This window comes from Humulus lupulus, chromosome 8, assembly GCF_963169125.1.
Source record: "Humulus lupulus chromosome 8, drHumLupu1.1, whole genome shotgun sequence".
NCBI classification, from domain to species: domain Eukaryota; kingdom Viridiplantae; phylum Streptophyta; class Magnoliopsida; order Rosales; family Cannabaceae; genus Humulus; species Humulus lupulus.
This window is the reverse complement of record NC_084800.1, coordinates 104,708,118-104,718,540: the sequence shown is the minus strand read 5'-3', so window position 1 is coordinate 104,718,540 and position 10,423 is coordinate 104,708,118. Positions and strand designations below refer to the sequence as shown.

The following is a 10,423-nucleotide window of genomic DNA, read 5'->3' as shown; positions in this document are numbered from 1 at the left end:
CCCATGGTTACTAGAGCTAAATCGGGCATTCATAAGCCCCATTTATTTTTCAGTGTGGCTGTAGGTACCCCGGTTGAACCATCCACTTTTCGTGAAGCTAGTGTCGATCCCTGCTGGAATGCCGCTATGAGTACCGAGATTAATGCCTTAAAGTCACAAGGCACTTGGGTTCTTGTTCCTCCGCCTACAGGAGCTCGTATAATTGGTTGCAAATGGGTCTACCGCATCAAACTTTGTGCAGATGGCTCGGTGGAGAGGTATAAAGCCTGTTTGGTGGCCAAGGGGTTTCACCAAACACCTGGCCTAGATTATCACGAAACCTTCAGCCCCGTGATTAAGCCGAACTCTATTCGGCTAGTTCTTTCTCTTGTCGTTTCACTCAATTGGCCTGTAAAACAGATCGACATTCAAAATGCCTTCCTTCATGGTGATCTTACTGAAACGGTGTACATGATGCAGCCCCAAGGCTTTGTAGATTTAGCTTATCCTAATCATGTCTGTAAGTTTTCCAAGTCTCTTTATGGATTGAAACAGTCTCCGCAAGCCTGGTTTCTCAAGTTAAGCACGGCTATTCTTGACCGGGGTTTTGTTGCTTCACAGGCCGATGCTTCTCTTTTCATTTACAGGTCCAAAACTGTCGTGGTTCTACTTCTCATCTACGTTGATGACATTATACTTACTGGTTCATCTGATTCTGTTATTGCTGAGTTATTGTCCTTTCTAAACACAAAGTTTGCAGTTAAGGACCTCGGGCCTCTCCACTTTTTCCTCGGTATTCTGGTACATCGTTCCACTGCTGGCCTTCATTTATCACAGACTAAATATATTCGGGACCTCCTCACAAAAACCCAGCTACTTGATTCCAAACCCGTGGCAACCCCGATGGCTCTGTCTTCTTTGTCTCTGTATGATGGGGAGTTACTCACAGACCCAACACCGTATCGTAGTCTTGTTGGTACTTTGCAATATTGCACTATAACCCGCCCAGATATATCTTTCACAGTGAAAAAGCTTTGCTAGTTTCTACATGCTCCCACAGGTGTCCATTATCAAGCGGCAAAGCGGGTTCTTCGCTATCTCAAAGGTACGGAACACCTCGGTACACTCATTCATCCCGATACAACTCATGAACTTCACTGTTTTACCGATGCTGATTGGGCCTCTTGCCCCGATGATCGCGAAGTACAAGCGCCTACTGTGTTTTCTTGGGTCTTAATCTCATCTCGTGGTCATCCCTAAAACAGAAAGTAGTCGCCCGTTCGAGTACCGAGTCGGAATACCGTGCCTTAGCCAATGGAGCATCTGAAATATCTTGGCTTCAATCTTTACTTGCCGAACTTGGTTTTCCTCTTCGGGTTCCCCCTATGCTTCACTGTGATAATATGAGCACCCTCCATCTTGCTTCGAATCCCGTTCTCCACGCTCGAACCAAACATGTCGAAATCGACTATCACTTTGTTCGCGAGAGAGTCAAAAGCGGTCATCTTCAGCTCTGTTTCACACCATCAGATAACCAAGTTGCTGACTGCCTCACGAAGCCTCTAGTTGCTTCTCGATTTCAAGAGTTACGCACCAAACTCACGGTTCTTCCCAGCCCCGTGTGTTTGCGGGGGGCTGTTAAACAATAGAAAATACTCTCTGTTTTTCTCTGTAATTGGCTCTTTTATTTTGCTATTGTATTGACAAGTGTCCTAGTCTCTCTCTCACGTGTACTATAAATAGTCATTGTACTGTGTACCACTCTTTCACTCAAGAAATATACAATACACATTTTGTTCCTTCTGTCAGAAAGAAATAAAAGGAATAAAACAATGAAAAAATATATTTAAAGGAAATTTATTCTTTCTCTACATGTAGAGATGAAAATAGAGAACTAGTTTGCATCTGCTGGATGGAGCTTTATGCCTTGGTTCTTCAAAATTTTGAACAATACTCTACTTTGAAGGATCTATTGGGAGTGCTCTTACAAGTGAGAACTACAATTCATTCTTAAAAAATATTTTAATAATATATAACTAATATTTTATTCATATTTTGTTAATATGATTATATATATTAAAAATATATTATTTAAATGATGTAGAAAAATAGAGAAGTTAACATATGATGTAATATAAAAGTTTGAAGTAAAATAAAAAAAAAATAGTTTTTTTTTAAGAATAAAGTAGAAAATTAAAGTTGGTGTGAGTGTTCACTCACATTAAAAAACTGAAGAACTCTCACTATACCTTTCATTAGGTCTTTTAAACTAAATTTCTATTTTAGAGTTCCTTTATATCAATAATTTTACTGTAAAGAAAATAAAATAGAGTAACAAATATATGATGTAATGTAAAAATTTAATGCAATCTAACTTTTTTTAGTTTTGATAACATATTTTAAATGATAAAATAGAAATACGGTTGAAAGTGCTCTCACCAACCAGGCCATTAAGAAATTTAAAGAATAAAATAAGAAATAAACAAAAAGTAAAAAGAAAAAGAGCCAAGACCAAAACAAAATATAAAAAAACACATGTTTCGATTGACAACATCTATAGCGACATCAGATGATATTTTTTGGAATTAAAGATGACGAGGGGATAATTTGTGAAGAAAAAAATAGAGAAGTATCACCAATATTAGCTTCTTCATTTTTCTTCTTCTTCATCATCTTCTTCTATTATTCTGGTAATATGCATCATTTTGTTCTTGACCTGCGGAGATTTGATTTCATTATCCATATGGAGCTAGCAATAATATATTATACCTTGATACACTAAAAATGAGTATTATTTTTATTTGACATTTTAAGGTGCCTAACATTACATGAAGTGACATTTTATAATTGGTTAACGATACTCATATTAATTATTAAATTCAAATGAGTAGGATCTAATATTAGATTGTACCAATAACAGTGTGACACCAATAATACTCTTTAACAATTCCAAAAAAAAAAGTTATGTAATGTTAAACAATATTTAAAAATATATATATATATATATATTGGGCTTGTTCGATAACATACAAATAAACAATTTTATGTTTATTTGAATAAAAACGTAAGAACAAATAAAAATATGTTTAGTAGGTTTATTTTTATTTTTTATTTTTTTAAATTTTAATTAATTTTGCATAATTTTGAAAACAGTTTTTTCTTACTTTTATTTTGTTAACACGTGTTTTTTTTGTCCTTCCTCATTAGCTTTTTCTATCAAAAATATTTAAAAAATAATTACCAAACACATTTTTATTTTATAAAAATAATAAAACATAAAACAAAAATATACTTTTATTATTGTGTTTAAAATATTTAAAAAAAAATATTTAGCAAACGTAACCATTACATTTACTCCCAATTAAATGTATAATGGATAAAGATAATGAAAATAAGAGAGTTGCGCTATCCCTTGTTTTCGTGCATTTGTTTTTCTTGCACGTGGTGAACTTCTTTAAGATATGAGTTTTTTGTTTATTTTACACAAATGCTCATTCAAAGACAATTCAATTCCTAAGAAATCTTTTTGGCAATCAAGTTCTTAAGCTTAAAAAATACTAACATAATTTCTTTTAACAAAATTCTAAGTTTTATAATTTTAACATTTTTCTGCTGACAAGAAAAAAAATTAATATTTTTCTAAATATGTATTGAAATGTTAATTAAAACATATTAACATTTTTTATTATCTATCAAATCTGAGTCTAGGGTATCAAATATGTATAATTTTTTTATCAAATTATTGAAATGTTAATTAAAACAAAAATAATAAAAAATTCATCTTAAACATTTATTACATTCTTAGTTTTGTTTAGATGAATTGTTTTTATTTTAATTAATATTTCAATAATTTGTTAATTATATTTAAATAATTTTTTGAGGTGAAAATTTTATTTTATTTAATTTTAGGCAATAAAAATTTACTTAGACATTAAAGTGAAACAAAATGAGCTACATATGTATTTATATCGTAAATTTATCAAAAGTGAATTTTGCCGCCAATCCGGTGCTGTCATGTGTACTGCTTGACACAATTAACGGTTGAGGGACTAAAGTCCACACCAAATATGTAACAACAGAGATTTTTGTCGCCAAAATATTCACATAAAGATTTAAGTGCAACAAAATAAACTACATATGAATTAATGCTGCAAATTTCCCCAAAAATTATATATCATAAGCAACAAATTCTTTCTTATATTATATATATATTTATACGCATATGCAAATTAAAAAATAATTAATTAATGTTATATTGTCACCTTCAATGGCCAGTATCATAAGAAAATAATAATCTTTAATTGACCATTTTGTTACCACAATCAATGGACTCAAGTGGGGCAAAGACCCCATATATCAATAGATACAATATGCTACCCCACTAATTACATTAATATAATTAAAAATTAACAGTTCACACACGATCAAACAAGACTCCTTCTATATATATATATATTTTCTTCCTCTTTCACATTCTCCTTTACCTAAATATGTAATTGGCTGCATTACTGCCCAATTAATTAAGCCCTAAATATATATAATCCCCTCCGTGAATACAAGATGCACAATTAATTAACCCAGTGTGACTAATGGAATGGGATATCTTCTTTTACATGAAATTTACAGAGAATTAATATATATATTCAAATTTATTTTCCCTGAAAAATTTATACCGAAATAATATATTGGTTACTAATAATAATAATGACAATCATCGAGGAGATTTTAGTGACTCCACTTGGGATTTTCCTTGAGGGCCTCTCATTCTGATGAAAAGCCTATATTCATCGAAAGTCATGGGCAAGTATAGCGCTGGGCTGTCTGGCGTCACGAGCTCCTTCGCTGGCTCTATTGGTATGTCACTTTTCGGATTGTAAAAGAAGGCCATTGAGATCCTCTCTTTCCCTGAATTTACTACTACTCTGTGCTCTACGCTCTTATAGATTGCATTGCTTAAAACCTATATTTATATATATGAATCAAATCATGTACATTTTAATTAGACATATTATATAACTATTCATCTAAAGATACATACATGTATAAATATAAATATATATATATATAGAGAGAGAGAGAGAGAGAGCTAGCTAACAATATTGATGTATAGTACTATTTTGAATACTTAGAGTATATATTTTGCTAAATAGATAAAATTTTATATCGGTTGGTAGAAAAGAAGATACACGTTGATTTGGTTGGTGGGGCTAAATTTATGTACGTAAAATGACCGCAGTAAGACATAATATAACCCTACTTAATTTGATATATAGTTAAACAGTACAATTTAATATATAATTATATAAATATATAAATTATTGCTCATTATGCCTTTTCAATTCGAACACGTTTGAATTAATGCATATTTTCTATTATTAGTAAATAATATATATCTGGAAAACTAAAAAAAAATCTTATACTACAACAAATTGTACATATCTTTTATTTTAAACTGTATAATAACTCATAAAATGGGTGGGAATGAATTTGTTATTATAAAAAAATATGATATTCAAGATCTTATCCCTAGGTTTATATTAATATAATACATTATATATTTTATTATATAACTGGTTTGAAAATATATAGTATATGTTATATATTTGGAGCATGTATATCCAGTTTGATGTATCAGTATATCTCTTTTATATTATAAGTGTGTAGATAATAGAAATTGTTAGTTTTTTTTTTTTTTTGTTAACTTTAACATAATATTTTTATATTTAATAGTAAATTCTAAACATGATTTAAATTTAAATCAAATTAAATAAATAAATTATTAAACAAATTAAAATATGATATTTTTGAGATATTTTACAATGACAATTATTTAAAAATAATACATTTTATATAACTTAAATAAAATTTAATTAAACTTAAACTTCACTTATTAGAATAATATCATATTAAACATATAATATAATATAATCTACTATTAACTAGAAATAAACTTCTTTTAAAAAAAATATCAACAAAATTAAATTTAAAATCCATCTATAATATTAATTTTATATTAAATATATAATATATAATCTCTTATTATCACTTCTAAATTCAAAAGCTAGAACAAACATAAACTTAAATATAAATAAATTAATTAATTAAAATAAGATATTTATGATAATTAAAATAATTAAATCATATTTATTTAAAAATAATAAAGTCATAGATATCATTTTTTTTATCTTATAAATTTGTGTAATAGTTTATTTTTTATCAAGTGATTGAAGTTTTTTTCTTCATCAAATTCACCAAAAAAGACATTATGAGTTACATTAGAAACTAAAAATAGTTAATGCATGTATACTACTCTACACAATGACTTTTTCTATTATTATTTTATTCTATTATTAATTTCGTTTTAAATATTATTATAATATTTATATATGTCATGTAAATATATGTAGAGATTATTGATATAAATATTTATATATACTATAGAATTGTAATTCATTTTATTATATATTGAAAAAAAAGTCAACTGGTTTTATTAAAATTATAGACAATATTTTGTCATAATTTTTTAATACATTTATGTCATACAATATATTAAACATACTTTATTTATTTTAATGATGTTGCTTATTTATTTAAAATTTATATGATGATTAAAAAATAATAAAAATAAATACATATTTGAAAAAACATGTTATAATTTTAAAACTAAGTGTATTTTTAGATAGTAGATACATATACATAGAAGTATATATATATTTGCATAAAACGATTTATCTTCAAACAGCTACATCATATATATATATATATATATATTAATTAACTATGTGCCAAGTGCCAACTCAAGAGATCAACTTGACATTTAAGCATTTACTTGTAAACTTAATAACACTGTGAAAAGCCGACAAAGGGAGCTGGTCCCCAAAGCCAATTTTTTAATGGATAGAAAAGGACCCAAAGTAATATTAAAGTTTTTTTTCCCCATCTCATTATTTCAGAAAGTTTTCCTAAAAAAACGTAATATATACTAAATAGAAAATGTAAAATAAATAACAAAACATATCGTAGTGCATGTGCATGTTAAAACATTGCACAATACTTGTTCATGCACACAAACTGTTTTATTTATTTATTTTTTTAAAAAAAAAAGAGAAAGAAACAGTGCCAAAAAAAATAAAAATAAAAATAAAAAAAGGGGACAACAGTGTGAATATTTTGATCACGGCCAATAAAACGACTGCTATAACTATAGATATATAGTGACCCCTCCATGTGCTTTCGTATGGTGCATGAATATTCTCAGCCAGAAAAACATCATAATCTCAATCACCATAAATATAAAAAGGATAACAAGACTATATCATGTATTTTTTAAAATTGAAAAAAAAAAACTAGAGGTCACCTGGATTTGATCACCGATATTGACAATAAAAGCGTGTGGTGCAGGTTTGACTGTGATCCAAGAGTTAGCTTTTCGGACTTGGAGGCCCGTGACTTGGTGCTCCGGTAGTAAAAGGGTCATTCCTCCAGGATCCGAATGTGACGATAAACCTAGCGTCAGCTCAGGTTGTGGGCACTTTGGGTAAAAGTTTACTCTCATACATGCTCCTATGTCTTCCCCGCCAAACGCATTTTGTAGAAATTCCTCTTTCAATCCCAAATTTAATGATAACACCCTCAATAATCGCCCACATAGCTTCACCACTTCATTACCATATTCATCAATAACTTCTCTACACAACCCAAAAAGAAAACAAAAACAAAAATAGAAAAACTCGCTCGAATAAGACAACCCGAAAATAAAGAAAAAAGAGCAAGGTTGTATTTATATATGTATATGTATATTTTTGTATATACCTGCAGTTGAATGGGAGGTGAGGCCACTTGTTGTAGTCCTTCAACGAGAATGGAAGGTAGTGAAGGAAGTAATAGTCACTCCAATCGAGAATGGCTCCTTTCTGTATCCCTAAACGACTTCCGTAGCCTTCGTAAGTTTTGGGGGAGTTTGCGTAGAGCTGTTTCTCTTGGGCCGGTAAGTGGAAAAACTCACGCCAGATTTGCAAGGCACGGTCCAACAGTTGAGGGCTCACACCGTGGTTCACCACTTGGAAGAACCCCCACTCACGGCACGACTCCGACACTAGTCTCATCGTCTCGGCTCGGACACGCCTGTCCTCGCTCTGTAAGCCGCTCATGTCGATGACAGGGATGTTGGCGTCCACGTCAGCTTCAGCTACGGCTTCCACTTCGGAGCTTTCTGATGATGATGATGATGATGAGCCGATGAGGTGGCAGAACGACGGTCGTTCCGTCGGGGGCTTGATATATCGGTCTGGGATTGAGGATACGCCGCTGTCGGACAAGGATTGGACTCGGACGATTGGCTCAGGCCATTCTTGTAAACCGTTCATCATTGTTTTTGTTTTTTTTTTCAGGTAAAGTTTGCAGCAATACCAAGGTAGATCGTATTTTTATCGGGTCCGTACGATGAAACAAAATACTAGACTACTAGCTATTGTTATTCTAAGATTAGATTCTCTTTTTTTAAAAAAAAAAAAATCAAAAAAACAAAGGAAAGGCAAAAAAATATATGAATATATATGAGTGGTTTCGTGTGTGGATGAGAGAGAGTAATGAGGAGAGTGGTAGCTTAAAGGTGTATGTAGTGGCGCAGTAGTGAAGTAGACGTGAAAGAGAAACGTGAAATATATGGGGCTATTTAAAAGTAAGAATGTGTGGGATTTAGAGAGCACTTGCAGCCAAATAAATAAGAAAAATAATTATAATAGTAACTTTATTTAGGTTTGAAGCCATTGAGAGAAAGGGAGAGAGAGATTTTATTTGATGTCTGTATGTGTATGGTAGCTGTATCTTGCTTGTTTTTTTTTCTTTTAATTTTTTTAAAATATATATAAATATGTGTGCACACATTATGATGAGTCTTAAAATGCTGAGGTTGACAAAACGACAGGCCGACATAGAAGAACGAAACAAATTAAACATATAAATATCTTAATCTATATTTTATACGTACATACACCCTCTAGAACTTGGATCAATATAAGGCCATGTATAACTCATGTGCGTCACTGGCTTATTGCCTTCGGAAGAAATGATCTAATTGATGAATTGGTCCCCATTTCGGCGCCGTGAACGAGTTGATTATGTACTTTTTTCCACCACTCATCCATTTATTTACCTATATATACACACACATATCTCTCATATATTAAAATTATATTGATAACAAAAATTATTAGTTATAACAATTTATTTTGGTAACTTTACTCAATATTTTAAATATTTAACAAAATATATATTTAAAATTAATTAAACATAAATATTTATTAATTATACTAATATAAATTTAAAAATTACAAAATATCATTATTATAATAATATTTAATATAAGACTATATATATAATAATTATATTAATATAAATTTAAATTTAAATTAAAATATTATAAAATATCATTATTATAATAATATATAATTCAAGACTAAATATATAATAACTATATAAATTTAAATTTAAATGAAATATATAATCCTATTTTTTTTACTAGTTATATTAATATGAATTCAAATATCATAAAATATTATTATAATAATATTTAATACAAAACTAGATATATAATCTTTATATTAATATAAATTTCAATATTGTAAAATATCATTACAATAAATTATAATAATATAATACATAATTTAATTCTTATTAAAAAAATTATCATGTTTAAAAAAGTTATCATATTATATATATTTAAAAAATAATAAACAATATTTTAATTTAATTTTTCATCTAATATGTTTATATCATTCTTTTATACATAGATATTATATATTTATTTGAAATTTATATAACAATGATACAAATATAATAAAAATAATTAATAAATTCTATAAATAAAACTAAACAAACGTGCATTGCACGTTGCTTGAATCTAGTATATATATACTAGGTGCAAGAAAATGCACATTTATTTAATTTTATTTCAAAAACTTATTAATTATTTTTATTAAGTTTTTATAATTGTCATATAAATTTTAAATAAATAAACAATATTATATATAAAAGAATGACATAAACACATTAAAAGAAAAATAAAACCAAAATAAGTTCATGATTTTAAAAAAAAAAAATAACACCATAAAATTTTAAATCACAAACTACCCTATTAAATATACAAAACATTCATGATATTATTCAAATCACACATCAATGATTGGAGAAGAAACTTCTTTATTCTTGATAAAAGATAAATGCTATTTTAATTTCTTAATTAGTTATACAATCATACTATTTGTACACACACTTATATATAATGTATTATATATTATTGTAATTATAACATGTGAGTTTATATTAATATAATTATTAACGAACTAGTTTTGTATTAAATATTATTATAATAATAATATTTTATAATATTTGAATTTATATTAATATAATTATTAAATATTTATTCTAGAAAAAATTTATGAAA

General features: G+C 28.5%; 1 protein-coding gene across 1 annotated transcript; it reads right to left on the bottom strand.

Moving 5' to 3' along the window:
* Positions 1-4,259: 4,259 nt before the first annotated feature.
* Positions 4,260-8,772, bottom strand: LOC133798265 (jasmonate-induced oxygenase 2). The gene is made up of 3 exons (XM_062236505.1): positions 7,792-8,772; positions 7,337-7,667; positions 4,260-4,939 (listed from the first exon to the last, which is right to left on the bottom strand). The coding sequence occupies exons 1-3, from the start codon at positions 8,346-8,348 to the stop codon at positions 4,691-4,693; spliced, it is 1,137 nt and encodes a 378-aa protein (XP_062092489.1). The 5' UTR covers positions 8,349-8,772; the 3' UTR covers positions 4,260-4,690.
* Between the last annotated feature and the right edge of the window lie 1,651 nt (positions 8,773-10,423).

What these genes read in the sequence shown, in the direction of transcription:
- LOC133798265 (XM_062236505.1), bottom strand. Translation starts at nt 8,348, where the DNA reads ATGATGAACGGTTTACAAGAATGGCCTGAGCCAATCGTCCGAGTCCAA. An exon ending in CACCTCCCATTCAACTGCAG is followed by an intron (nt 7,668 to 7,791) that starts GTATATACAAAA and finishes TGGGTTGTGTAG; the next exon opens with AGAAGTTATTGATGAATATG. An exon ending in ATATCGGTGATCAAATCCAG is followed by an intron (nt 4,940 to 7,336) that starts GTGACCTCTAGT and finishes ATATAAATATAG; the next exon opens with GTTTTAAGCAATGCAATCTA.